General features: G+C 36.2%; 1 protein-coding gene across 1 annotated transcript in view; it reads right to left on the bottom strand.

Moving 5' to 3' along the window:
• Positions 1-11488, bottom strand: part of LOC126416308 (succinate dehydrogenase [ubiquinone] iron-sulfur subunit, mitochondrial) — a 29832-nt gene extending 18344 nt beyond the window's left edge. The window contains exons 1-3 of the mRNA XM_050083970.1: positions 11338-11488; positions 10133-10299; positions 8559-8702 (exon numbers count right to left, since the gene is read on the bottom strand). Coding sequence (XP_049939927.1) covers positions 8559-8702; positions 10133-10299; positions 11338-11388 — 362 coding nt within the window. The 5' untranslated portion in view covers positions 11389-11488. The remainder of the gene's footprint in view (positions 1-8558; positions 8703-10132; positions 10300-11337) is intronic.
• Between the last annotated feature and the right edge of the window lie 3833 nt (positions 11489-15321).

The raw sequence follows: 15321 nt of genomic DNA, 5'->3' as shown, positions 1-15321 counted from the left end.
TTTAAAGTGGTAATTTTCAGAATCAGTGTCCCCATGAAATCTTCAGCAGTTCTCTGACATGTCTCCCATGTGTGTCTGTCAGTAAGGACCCATTGTTGGTATTGCACTGTTTCTTCAGGGTCATAGTCTCTACAAGTGTCTCTGAGAAAAGTTTCTAGTTGTATTTTTCCTGAACATTCCTCGCAACACTGCAGCATGCAATCTTTCGATTCCAAACTGAATGCAGTCCCCCCCCCCCTCTCTCTCTCTCTCTCTCTCTCTCTCTCTCTCTCTCTCAAAACCTTGTAGTCATCTTGGATGGATGTTTCTGAAGCCAATATTAATTTGACATTTTGATGAATTGCACATACACATATTGAATGTGATCCAGAAGCACCAACTGTAGTACGCCATTTCAGCCTGAACTCTCAAAATTTTGAGAAGCTCAGTTGTTTTCCATATTGCTTACAATAAACAACGAACATTTCTTTCAGGTTTCAAAGGAGCAGATGTTTATGCATGTGAATCTTTTTCCTATTTATTTTTACTGCAACACAATCCTTTTAGCCTGAGCATAAACAAGAAAACTCATCATCTCCAAAAAAGTTAAGCCATTTTGTTTTACATCATTGAGCTTTTCCCTTTGCAGTTTGCATGTATTGTCAAAATCCCATCTTCTAGCTTTAGTTTCGTAGACTTCTGCTCTATTTTAGTCAAAGCAGCAAATTCTTTAGCAGTTTTTTTCAATAGTCCAACTATTTGGGGGCCAAGGTTAAAATTTGAACTTTTACTGCAATTTCTTGAAGCCTGCAGCTTAAGTGCTTCAATTAAGATATCCACATCTTTAAATTTTTGGCACTCTTCTGTTTGTATTTTAGCAATATCTACTTGGCTCACACCAGCAGCTGTGGCAATTAACTTTGTAATGGGTGTTCAAAACTTTGCACTTTATGTATCCTATTGAATCCCTATTGCTGATCCGTTGAACTTTTAATGGTGACTCTCCAGGTGATGATAATGAAGTATTATCAATGAATCAACAACATTCATGATTTCAGTGCATGGTGATTCCTGCTTATCCTGGTGGGATGATTCTTTTTTGGCCACTTCTTGTCTACATTTGGTACAAATTTTCTGACCAGGTTTAAAAACATTTGTCAGTAACTTCAATCTATCAGACACTGGAACGGTCACTGCTGTTAAAGCCTTCTTAGTTACATGTTTTTCTTTACCATATGGACTGCAGCAAGGCTTCTGCAGGAACTGAAATTTTGTCATCAACAAGGCATTATGGTAGGGACAAATTTGGGCATCTTCAGTAAAGTCAAGCCCAGACCTACTTGGTGACATTTTCTTAACTGATTGTAGTTTACTTTTTTCATAATACTCGTAGAATAGTGATGACTTAAGACAATCAGCTCCATCTGATCCACCAAAATAGCATGGAAGATTCGGTCTTGTTTGAATATAAAATATACAAATTAGGCCATCAAAACTGTCAACACCAAAGATTACGCGTCACTGAAGACTGACATAGTAAAAGTTGGCAATGAAAGCAACAATTGAAAGTGGTATTTCAGCAATGTATCACTGCTGCGAGGACAGAGCCTTAAAAAAAATATTATTGCTTTATAATGTCAATAGAAACTGAGTGACAATGCATATATGCACCACCACACATTGTAGGGTTAAAACAGTCTAAACAACATAACATTCCATTATGATCATCTAGATTTTATGATCTCAAGAGCATTTTCTGAGGTTTTATTATATCTATATTCTATACTGTAAAATAATGTAAAAACACTTATTAGTAGTTATATTCCCTAAACAGCAGGCAAATCTTATACTACTAAAAGATACTACAATTACACATTTTTTTATCTACAACTTCAAACTGTATTAATTTTTCGTATTCACCGATAATCCATTCTCCCTCTTTTTCAATAGGTATTCTTACTCATCAATATGCAAGGTCCAGAAATTAAAGCATGTTCTTTCCAGCTTTGGTAATAAAAGGAGGACTGAACAAGAGACAGTTGAGATATTGCCCCCCAAAAATTCCCTAAAATTTGCATGTAGAAAATTTTGGTCAACTTTGCAGATGCATACCGTATTTACTCGAATCTAAGCCGCACCTGAAAAATGAGACTCTAAATCAAGGGGGAGAAAAAAAAAAAAATTCCCGAATCTAAACCGCACCTGAAATTTGAGACTCTAAATTCAAGGGGAGAGAAAAGTTTTAGGGTGCACCTCCAAATCAAAACAAAGTTGGTCCATTGTAATATGAGACACAATTTAGGTCGAATGAATGACGATACAGTTACTGTAGTTTGGTTCGAGTCTTAAGCTTAGCAGTTAAGCTTTACCAGGTAGCCATTGCTATGCGTCAGGCGCTCCGTCCGTGTTTATACAGGTACCCTTCCTTTTTCACGTGCTTCATCTGGTTTGAATCGATTGCTTATTTTTCTTTGATCTGATAAATGCCGTTCTCTTTGTTATAGGTGTTTACGTCACTCTAAGCTTAAAATGCATTATTGTACTGTGTTGTGCATTGTTTGTCACATTCTGATAATGTGTGTTTACGACCTGTCGCCGCTCGCGGCATCTCATTAGCGAAACAATGGCAAGAGACTGCTATTTGTTGTTACTTACACTGCTGCTTTCTTTGATAATGATAGACAAGAACCAAATAATAGACTGCGAATGATAGAAGATGTTCTGAATGAGAGTTTAGCTAAAATTTTTCTCCGTTTGAAAATCTTTGCATACGTCTCTTTTGTACATTACATTCTGCACAGAAATTAAGAGTCATCTTAGATTTAAAAAGATCTAGTCTATTGCCGTGCTTCATTTCTATCACCATTAGGCATAAGAATAACACGAATATAAACATGACATGATATGTATATTCTTCTGTGTTTGCTATTGTCTCACACTAGTTTCGTAGTTTATTGGGCAGACAGGATTTAAATGAGAGAGCAGCAAACACGAAAGAATACATGGCAAAATGTTCATATTCGCATTATTCTTACGGTGAAGAGAATACGGCATGTGATTCACAATTCATAAAAGTTCCTATTAGTAACCATCTCTTCTCACAGGTAGGAAAAAATTCAGAACGTAGAATTGGCCATATTGATAAACATCCCAAACAGTCTTCCCAGTCGGATTTTCGTAGTACATTGAATTGCTGCTATATTCGAAGATGAACAATATACGGAATTTGTATTTACTTCGTTGGATAATGTATGAAAATGCAGTGGTTGAAACTCGGGGCAGAGAAAAAAGCTCGTCTTCGACTTTTTTTTTATTTACTGACGCAGAGGTTTTGGCGCCAGTATTTATCTTTGTGTCTGCAAAGCATGCCTGTGTAGCGCTACTTATATTTGACGGCAGAAGTTAGTTCTGGCGGCACCTACAAACATTTCTCAGATAAGCCGCAGGCAGTTGTTTGGATTACAAAAACCGGAAAAAAAACTGTGGCTTAGATTCGAGTAAATAGGGTATCTTTTCTTCTAGGCAGCCAATGTTAATTAAATAAGATCCACATACAAATATCATAGATAGGAAGAACCCTCTGAAGTTTTGGTACGGTTGGTTCATATGAAAAGTAGCAGTGGTCGGTCAAACCTTGGCTCTCAGAAAAGCACGGCGACTTTTTTAGACACTTTAAGAGGCTTTTAGCTATGTTTAGGTGTGGCTAAATCCCAAATTGTTGCCGTGGTGTGATTCTGCATAAAAAGCTGTCAATGTATGTTAAAGCAAATGACCAAATGCATGCTACAACTTTTTAAAAAAAAGTCTAGCAAACTTGGCACATCCACACCTTCGTACATGATGCGAAAATAAGTAGCCTCTCTTTAAGAGCCCCTAAAAATTCAACCACTGAACATACTTGACTAGAATTGGTACATAACCTTCAAACACCATATAGAACCTTCACATAAAACTTCATTAGATTTGGAGATGGTAGAGTGGGGACACTTTTTAATATTGGTCTCTTTGGCATGAAATGACTATTTTACAACTGGCTCACATTTAAAGCTTACCCAAGTGTATATTTAATAAGATGATGCAAGTTAACTTATTGTAACTTGGTCACACAGTGACTAAAATTCGCATAAGCAATACACATTATTTGCAACCGATTGCTGTACCCTTTACCACTTTGATTAAAATGAAAATGAATCTACAGAAACTGTAATTAAGGAAATCACACAGGGGTTAAGTTGGAAAGGGGGGGGGGGAGGATTTAATATAATCAAGAATTACCCATTAAGGAACACACCTGAGCCTCTTAAATCACACAAGGAACAACAAATACATGACAATCATAAATTCAAATAATTAACTGTATTCTCATTTTATTAGGAGTTACACTCATGTCAGCCACCATTAAACAGAGTGCTGATACAGCCAAATTAAATACCATATTTGGAATTTTCTTGAAAGAATGAAAATTATTGGCAATTACTATAAAGGGCATTAACTTGCTTAAACGAGGAATGACGCAAAACAGCACAGATTTCTGAAATCATTATTGTGTTGCCTGTAACCATTTCATTCCACACCGATGTTAACTATAAGGCAATTAGTTCATCAACTGATTGTAGGGCATAAACCGTATCACTTCAGGAGGGGGGGGGGAGGGGGGGGGGGGGAGTTACCTTCATAATCTCTGATGTTATTGAATTTAACACGTTAAAATTCAAGTGTAAGTAAGAAATACAATTTTTTTTTTCCTCCCGAGATACAGGCCTCCAAAGACGACACTGCGAACACCATTTTGAACATGCGAATTTCAGAAAAACTTTTAAAATGCTGTATCTTTGTAACAGTTCTAGATATTTTGTTCTAGTATTTTTTATTTGAAAGATAATTGCTTTATGATTACAATGGTATCCTCCATTTGGACATAACTGTCAGCATCCTTTTACCGCCGCCTTTTGAATTTTTTTTATAATTTACAGATTTTTTTTTTTTCAGAAATGCCAATCTATAAAAGTTAGATTTTCTTCTGTTGATTATTACCATGCAGTACTGTATTCTCTGTAAAGGAGAGCTTCCACTTTTTAAGTTGGTCTGGTTTTATTTTAAAAACTTTCAAGGGTAATGTATGTCTTCACTGAAGTTGTTTCTTACTAATTTCTTTGTTAAAATGTTTATTTCTATAGTCTTTGTAGCAGTTATTTCTTTTCTATTTCATTGTTGCAGATATTTATTACACTTTGTTGTAGTTTCTTTGTCATGGTCGTTCATTGCAGATTTCTGTATTGTAGTTGTTTAGTGCTAATTTGTTTACTGAAGAGGCTTCTAAGAAATCTAAAACCATCCAGTGAGTTCTGTGTTTTCGTGAGGAATTCACCAGCTGACACAGTTGCAGTGTGTTTTGTGAAAAAGATAGTTTGAAATGTCTTTTGACTGGGGCCACAGGAGAGTGAAGTGTGCTGACTATTTGCATACCCATACACGAGTGATATATAATACAAACAAAAAAAAAAACATATTTTGTTCACATTGGGAGTAAGTGTTCTCATTTGAAGACCCTGTTTCAAAGTGAAGATGTCTCCAGTGATCATTTTTTGTGTTCTTAATATTGACAGAATAACAACAATGATAGTATCTGTACAAGGTGAAGCCTCACATGCTGCAGATGATGTAGATTTTGCATCAACAGAGGGAGAGTTAAATACCCTGAATCACTCTACTACAGAGATAGGTGTCAGTCCTGTTAAGAAACCGTGGTCAGTGAAGTTGAGTCCTAAAGTCTAAGCATCAAGAAAGTGCAGAGAAATTACTAAAGCTCTGGATGAATACACTACAGCAAAACGGACCACACTCTTCAAAGAAGAAATTCCATCTTCACAAGAAAATGAACCAAAGCATTCTTGCACCTATTGCGAGGAATTTTTCACAAATACCAATTCAGCTGTTGAATACTGTGCACCCTATAGTGAAAAGTTGTAAGTTTTACCTATTATCCCAAAGATATTTTCCAAGAAAACAATTTTGGACCACATTCTGTCAGTATCAAAGTACATGGTGGACAAATCAAGAAATGGGAGGTCTGTAAAAAGAGTCTTTGGAAGACCAGATCCCTATTATGGTCATCCTGTAGAAGTAACTCAAGTTCAAATAGCGCAGTCATTTTATCTGGAAGATATATAGAACAGTTCTTGCCAGAGTGCCAATAAAGAAGACCTTATAACTGTAACAGCCGAAGGTCAAAAAGTTGTGAAAGTGAATAGGTACATAACTCGCAGTATTAAAGAAAATTTTGCAATTTATAAGAGCAACTATACAACTTCACATACTGGAATATCAAAATTTTATTCACTACGACCTAAGTGGGTAGTTGCACACCCACCTCGAGATGTCTGTTTATGTGTGTATTGTGTGAATTTTGAACTCTGAGTGGTAACTTCAAAGAACTTACTGGAGCATGTGACATAACACCTTGCTTGGGCATGTGAAGTCATTAGTAGTCTGTGGCATAAACCGAGAGACTCGTTTGTTTCAAGAATGTGGTGACTTCCTTGGAAAGGGAGGACTGTCTTTACAGACAATTGGCCTGGAAGACGTAGCAGATAACTGCAGAAATTACATACAAGCTATGGGAGGAAAATAAACTATTAAGAAAACTGATGCCTTTGACAGTTTCATTGATGAACTTTGTAAATGGTCAATGAAAGCAGTAACACACCAGCATCTGAAGAAATTACAACAACAACACTTTGCAGAAGTGAAAGGGTATGTACAAGCTGAAGAACTATATTTAGTGCTTCACTGTGATTTTGCATTCTCCCACATGAAGTACAAGGATATCATTGAAGTAATGACCAGGTTTCAAATTTTACAGGTGGGACACATTTTCAAACAAGACCACAAGTGTTGTAGTTATAAGTGATCATACAGGACATGACTCGGCACATGCTTTACTAGCAATGCGCAAAATTCTTCAACTGTAAACGGGCAGAGAAGATCATTATTTCTGATGGTGCTCCTAGTCATTTTAAAAACCTTTAACAGCTGTCTGAATTGAGTAAGTCACTTGCACCAAATGACTGGATATACAGTGATACTGGTCACAGGAATAGGCCTTGTGATGGTGTAGGAGCCTAATTAAACATCATGCTACAAAATATAATTTTTCTAGACCAAATACAGCTGCGATTGAGAATGCTGAGAATTTTATGAGAGTCGTAAAATCTTACACATCCAGAGCCCTCATTCTTTTGTCCAAAGAGGAAATCGAAGAATTCCGTAAGAGGAAGAAAGAAGAATGGTCCAAACAAACTACTCCTGGTAATGAAATTCAGAAGACAAATTTTTGGACTCAACGTAATGGGAGAACTCATATTGCATGCACTTTAAAGAGGAAGAAAGAAGAAATTTTGTTAGTTCAGTCAACATCTCAGAGACAGCAGGATAATATTCAGATTCACAACCTGAGAAGAGGGACGTTTGTGGCATGTGTGTGTGTATGACTGGTGGATTGCAGAGATTATAGACACTAGTTATGACTTAAATGATATTGTAGTGAACTTCATCTACCATATGGACCAACTGCTGGATATAGGTTTTCAGTTGAAGGACAGCAGCAATGCCATCAGTGCTCACTTCCTGTTCACAATGGTTTGAAGATTTTAAGTGCTCCAGTTCCTATTGGTTCAACACGAAGGCATCACTTTATATCAAAGGAAGATGCTGAAGCAATGGAATATATTTTTAGTTAATTGACTGGCTAAACAGAGTGCACAGAAGTTGTATAAATTGAAACCTTTAAGTCTTTGGACCTTGCCCATACATTTGGAACCATTTAAAATGCTTGAAAAATGAGTCTCTTCCTCATCTTTCAAAACTAAAGCTATGTTAAATAAGGCTAGGCTTTGATTTTTATGAACCTGTTATGTGATGATAAAACTGGTTTTATGCATGGCAAAAAGTTCAATTGCTTTATGTTCAGCTTAGAAAAGTGGAAGCTCTCCTTTTCAGGGAATGTAGAACTATATGAAACTAATCAACAGAAAAAGAAATTATGGGAAAAAAAACATTCAGAATGCTATAGTAAAAGAACTTTGACAGGTAAGTCCAAAAGGAGGATTTCTTTGTAATCATAAAGCAATTACCTTTCGAATAAAAGAAGTCCCCCCCCCCCCCAAAAAAAAAATCTAGAACTGTGTCAGAGAAACAAGAGAAACAACATTTTAAAATTTTTTCCAAAATATGCATTTTCAAAATGGCATGTGCAGTGTCATCTTTGGAGGGCTTTATCTTGGAGCAGAAATTTTTTTGGAAAAAAGTGTTCCTTACTTAGTCCTTTAATGTAACATATGCTAAATTCAATAACATCTGAGACTATGAAGGTAATTTTTTTTGCCTAGCCTGCCTGAATTAATATGGACTATGCCATAGGCAATAGTATCATGTGTAAAATAAGTCAATCTAGAAATTCCTTTTGTAATGAAACTTCACGCCACATTTATACAAAATTTCGTCCTCCTGATGACTAGTTGCAAAAGCCTTGATCCACGGTGACCACAAATAAGCAGAAAAATCATTTTCAATTTAGGCACCTGATACATGCCAGTGTGTTGACACCTCCAATGTTCATTGCACAGGATCCACATATGCCTTCCCGGCATGATCTCCTGAATGTCAATGTTGGGTCAATGTCATTTTTTATTTTTATTAGACCATCCAGCACCATCGGACCACACCTGAAATTAAAATTCCAAAAAGGGCATAGTATGAAAAACATGACTTAGCAATAGAACTAGTAAATAGAATGTTAAATATGGATTGTTTTATTTATTTGTATTCTTATTTTGCTTTACAATTTTTGTGAGCATGTGCTTTAAACATTCACTGGGTCAGTATTTCCTTCTGTCGTCTCATTATCTCTAGACAACTCAGTTTACTTCAAAGGATTGCTAATGTTCCCCAGAGCATATGTGAAATAAACACAAAACATAAGTTACGAAACAACGTGTTACTTTGAGTTATTATTATGAGAACAATAAAAAGAGGTAACTATGCTGGACCTGCTATTTTTTTCTATTAGGCTGACACCTCCCAAAGGTCTAGGATCGCATGGTGTATTGGTGGGCAACATGTGGAGATCCCAGTAAAGTGACTTTTTATAATGCAGTTGACTGTGAATGCCAATGATTTTCAAGTGGTTACTAAGCTCTTTTGGCCCTGACCACTGACAGCCACTGGGAGCACTTACACTGGTTTACACCACAGTAGCTACAGTTCAATTTTGAAGTTCTTGTATCTTTGTAAGCTATTTAACTCTTTTCTCATTTCTGTTATCTCGTGTGATATCAATGCTCCACACTTTCTTGTTCTCCATAATTGTAATGTCTGGTATATTGTGTACCAAAAGCCGACCCGTCGAAAGTCCCGTAGTAATTTGACCTTTTTGTTTTTGGCAATGTTTTCTAGATTATGGACCCACCAGTTCTTTGCCACCGGAAGATCATACTTTTGTCATAAGCAAGCTCCAGTAGACTTTTCGTGCCACTGCTTTTAGTCAGTCTTGGTGATCACTTTGCAGCAGCTCAAGATGTGGTCAATTGTTTCCTCAGCTATTATTTATTTATTTATTTATTTATGATTCAACATCACTACCATGACATACAATAAAATAAAAAAATAGAACTTCTGCTTTCGGAGCATTACATCATCCAATGCCAAGTGAAATATAGGTCCACCATATTTGCTGTAATTACATTATGGGGATCAAATAACATTTTCTGTTATCCTGTGTGTTATTTATTACTACTATTTAAAATTATATATTAATTCTCTAGTCCCTGAACTTGCTAATTATAAACAACCAACTGAAGACATGGATGGAAAAATGGGCTAACCCTCAAATGTAAAACCTTAGATGTAAGTGTTGCAATCAGTTTCTAGGTACAGGAACTACTAAAATTGACAGTCTCACCCCTAAGTGATATTTAGTCACGAGACCATGCTAATTTTTATAGTTCCCTCATCCAGCAACAGATGGCAACAATTATCTCTTCAGTTTTTGTATTTGACTGTTAGCCCATTTTTCCGGACACGTCAATTGTATACACCCCATAACTCACTGTGCCTCAAAATGAAGAGCAATGGGTAATGCCGAACTTGTTCTTACGTGTTGAGATCCACATCATATTCTTGCATTGTAGGTTTTTCTGTGGGCTTATCAGGATTCCATCGATACACTAAAAATTTTTTGATCCTTGGTTGCACCTTAGTCTCTGCAGCAACAGCAGCTGCCGCCGCTGCTTGCTGCTTTGTGGCACTATGAAGCCTCCGTACCTACAACAGATCAAAGGGCTTATGACATCTATCGAAGTTCATTACTTACGTAACTTAAGTGCCAACACCCAGATTAGGAACTAACAACATTGAACTCTTTAATGACTGAGCTGATAATATCACCCTACACACTATACAAGAGGTTATTCTGAATAAACAGAAATATTCAATACGTCTCGTCGGCTCTGACCAATGACATAGGACACAAGGAACAAATGGTGTAAAAAACATGGTGACTGTAACATGATATCGGTGACTATTTTTTCAAACAGGTTAGCTCTGGAGATAACTGTGTTCTACTAACCTGATGCAACGTCAGGCAATACTATGTCTGTCACCATAACCATGATTATTATTATCATTATTTTCTCCGCCAACTCGCAACCGACAAGTGCTGTCACCTTCCAACCTAACCTAGATCTGAGGCCAACAGAGCTATCTGTCACCACAACAAGATTTTTTTTTCTTCCCACAATCGTTGGCTTCGCTGGCTGACAGTAATACTGTGAATATACACAGGTAAGCCATTAACAATACACCGCTGATCAACTCCGACGACCCGTTATTACCAACATCTGTCTTTCGCATCAAGCACGCAAACTAGTGATGGATGACCTTAGAGCTACAGCATATCGATATATATATAGTAAACCAAAGAGTATTTTTCTTTCTTTTTCTTTTTCTTTTTCTCTCTCTCTCTCTCTCTCTCTCTCTCTCTCACTGTCAAAAATACGAAGAACTGTTACTGCTTATGCGTAATTGTTATTTAAAATAAGATGAATCTAATGCCAAATCATAAGCCTACTAATTATTTCTGATAATATGAATCTAATGCCAAATCAAGGGCCTGCTAACAATGCATTTCTCAGTGTTTGCCATTTAAATACCAAATCACCTTAAGAAAGTAGTGGGTTACATAATACTATCGCGTAACTGTTATAAAAAGTCATGCATTAGAAGCGTAGTCTTTAACGTCATTTAGTCAGGCCGATTCTCGGAGTGACGCCATATAATCAGAATTATGACAGGTCAACTTACATTCCCAAAAGTTCCTCTGCATAGCCGCATAATCGTCGCTTCACCTGCCATTCCGAATCGCGCAGCTATTACTTCCAGAGATAATACTTTGACGTGAACGAAGTCTTTCAGCACACTATTGCCAACTCAACGTTTCACAGTTCAGAAAAAAATAAAAATAGCAGGCACTCAAACCAGGTTAAACTAGAAACTGGCCATTCTCTTTTAGCGGACAACACGACTGAGCTACTCAGACAGAACTCATAAGCAAAGACGGTATATCCAAGCAGCAGATGCTCACAGTTATACTACGGCCCCGGCGCTGTCACGGGCCCAACAGCCATACTAGGGCTTTTTCGAAAAAAAAATTAATTCTTTTGAATTGAAAATAACGAACTACAGGTACTGATAGTTGTGTTCGCATGATTGTGCAGAATTTTGAAGCACCGGAAGCAATATATTAACGACATAAAATTTTAGACATGTATCAACGAATCCAAGATACAGTATTAGGAGTGACCTGGATAAAATAGGAGCAGAAACTGAACACACAAATGTGGGATTTGTGGAGGTCTTTCAGCACCGTGATCAGCCCTTGGTAAACACTGCCATAAGGCATGTTAACACTGAGCTGAACAGGATGCTCCAGACACCGGCGAAATCTCAAATAAGTGTTGTTCCAGTAAATGCTATTGATAGGTGGGGATACACTACACATGCCCTGCACCTGAATAGGATAGGGAAAAGTAAGTCATGTTCTCTATTAGTAGAAACTCTAAGGGGGTCCATAGTCACACAAGGGGTGATCCTCGTGGTTAATGGGTCCAGGTAGACAGGTTTTTTAGGTTCAAGCCAAAGACCAGACAGATGGCAATCAAGATAAATAGAATAAAGGAAACTTCATGTACAGTAAATAGGGATAAAACAAAGGGTTGTATTAACTTACTTCATCAAAATATCAGGGGGAAAAAATAGCAGGTGAGCTATTAGTGTGTTCAGATGATATCTAAAATAAGAATGAGATTGATATACTCTGTCTGTCTGAACACCATGTAACTGTGGGCATGGGTAAGTGAGTATAAATGGGTATAATTTAGCATCTTACACTTGTAGACCTAGGATGGATAAAGGAGGAGTTGCCATTTTCATAAAACAATAGTACAAATGCAAAACTGTAGAAGTAAGCAAATTTTGTGTTGATCGGCACTTTGAGGTTTGTGCATGTGAACTTGACGTAGATAATGTAATATTGATATTACCAACAGTGTACAGGTCCCCATTAGGAGACTGGGAGCTATTCATAAGAAAGTTTGACTCCCTATTATGCTGTCTATCACACAAAAACAAGAAGTTATTTATCTGTGGTGATTTCAATGTAAACTTTCTAAGTAATTCTGGGAGGAAAAGTGAACTAGAAGTGTCATTAACAACATATTACTTAGAATTAGTGATCAATTTCCCTACACGTACAGCTCAAGCCAGTAGGACGCTAATAGATAATGTATTCGTACAGAAAAGGGATGTAAAATAAACGCATACTTTCCCTGTGATAAATGGATTGTCAGACCATGATGCACAACTGATTAACTTACAAAACCTAACAGGGTGTACAGTTTGGAAACTATTAAGTAAAAGTGAAAAGTTACTCAACCCGGTATCTATAGAGCACTTCAAAGAAAGCTTAAGAAATGTTAATTGGGAAGATATAATAATGAGCCAAATCCTAATGCTAAATTCATACATATTTCTTGATAAATTTATATCCACTTTTGAACATTGTTACCCACAGGTAATTACTAAATGTAACCCCACACACTTTTCAAAGAAACCTTGGATTACAACAAGTATTAAAGTGTCTTCAGAAAGAAAAAGAAAACTTTATGAGACAGCAAGAGCTAGTAAAAACCCAGAAGTAGTTTTACACTATAAAAATTATTGTAACATAATGAGAAAAGCTGTAAGGAAATCAAGAAATATGGATGTTAGAGAAGAAATTAACAACTCTGGCAATAAAATAAAATCAATATGGAATGTTGTTAGAAGGGAGACAAGGAAAGTAACTACTGGGGTAGGCAGTATTACTATTAAGGAGAACGAGACCATCCTAACCAACAGTACACAAGTAACTATTGTATATAACAACCATTTCTTAAGTGTAGAGAAAAAAATGCTGAGAACAGTTCAAAAGAAAAAGAAAGGCAGTACATGGAAGAGTCTGTTTTGAAAAAAAATAGTCAGATTAAGTTTCACCTAACAACCTCTTGTTAAGTAAGTACAATTATTAAATTTTTGGAAAATAAATGGTCTGTTGGAGTAGATGACATCTCTAATAAGATACTAAAACAATGTGGAGCAATTACAGCTGATGTTCTGAGATATATATGTAATGCATCACTAACTCAATGTATTTTCCCAGACAGGTTGAAATATGCCACTGTCAGGCCACTCTACAAAAATGGGGACACCACAAATATCAATAATTATTGGCCAGTATCCTCGTCTACAGTATTTTCAAAAATCTTCGAGAAAGTAATGTACTCAAGAGTGGTCAGCCATCTCAACAGTAATAGGATACTTAGTAAATCACAGTTCGAATTTCAAAAATGCTGTTCCACTGAGACAGCAATATATAATTTCACTGTCCACATAATAGAGTCTTTAAATAGTAAAATGTCGCCAATAATAATTTTCTGTGACTTGTCCAAAGCATTTGTTGTGCGAACCATGACATTATGTTACAAAAATTACAGTTCTATGGTATAAATGGAATAGCATACGAGTGGTTTAAGTTGTACCTACAGAATAGGAAGCAAAAAGATTCCTTATTTGGGTCAAGTGATTTAAATAAGTTTACCACTTCATCTAAATAGGGTGAAATTACATTAGTTTTGCCACAGGGCTCAATCATGGCTCCCCTTCTGTTCTTGATATATGTGAAAACTTCTCTTTCTGTCTGAAACAGGAATCTGAACTGACACTGTTTGCTAATGATACAAGCATCATTATTAATCCGGTAAAAGGAACTCCAATTGAAAATGATACAAATAAAGTCTTTGGAAAAGTCGTTTATTGGTTTTCTGCAAATGGGCTTGCTCTAAACTTTGAAAAAACACAGTACATCCAATTTTCTGCTGCAAAAAGTACAGTTTCTTCAATAAACATAACAAATCAACAGAGGTCAGTAGACAGGGTAGAGCATACTACGTTTTTGGGTGTACACATAGATGAGATTCTTAATTGGGGAATTCATATTTTGGATCTTCTAAAGCGACTAGGTTCAGCATCTTTTGCAATCAGAATAATTGCCAATTTTGAGGATATAGAAATTAGTAAGCTAACATGCTTTGCATACTTTCACTCTCTGATGTCATACGGAATAATATTTTGGGGTAACTCAACATTTAGACAAAAAGTATTCACTGCTCAAAAGAAAGTGATTAGAATAATGTGTGGGGTTCATAGTCGCACATCTTGTAGGTATGCTTTTAAAAGATTGGGAATTCTTACAACAGTCTTAGAGTAAATTTACTCACTAATGAAATTTGTTCTCAACAACATGGACCAGTTTAAAAACAACACTGACATTCATGATTATAATACCAGAAAAAAGAAAGACTTACACTATCCTTTACTCAACCTATCTTTGGCACAGAATGGGGTAAAATATGCTGCTGTAAAAATAATTGACAAATTACCAGATGAAATAAAATGTCTGACAGACAGCAATAATAGCTTCAAAAATAAATTGAAATCATATCTCCTTGACAACTCTTTCTATACCATAAATGAATTCTTGAATAGGAATCAATAAATCTATAAATATAGTTTATGCATTTTGTACCATTCAACGGAATGGGGTACATAAGAGAAATATTAATCCTTAACTCTCTATTGTAATACAAATATATTAAAAAATCTTGTTTCATTTATGCATTTCTTGTGCACTTGACATGTTCCACATCATAACAGCTACCATACCATGTGTTTGATCAATGGAACACGCGA

The sequence above is a fragment of the Schistocerca serialis genome, chromosome 8 (genome assembly GCF_023864345.2).
Source record: "Schistocerca serialis cubense isolate TAMUIC-IGC-003099 chromosome 8, iqSchSeri2.2, whole genome shotgun sequence".
NCBI lineage: Eukaryota > Metazoa > Arthropoda > Insecta > Orthoptera > Acrididae > Schistocerca > Schistocerca serialis.
The sequence above is the reverse complement of the archived record's forward strand: the minus strand, read 5'-3'. Positions and strand labels throughout refer to the sequence as shown.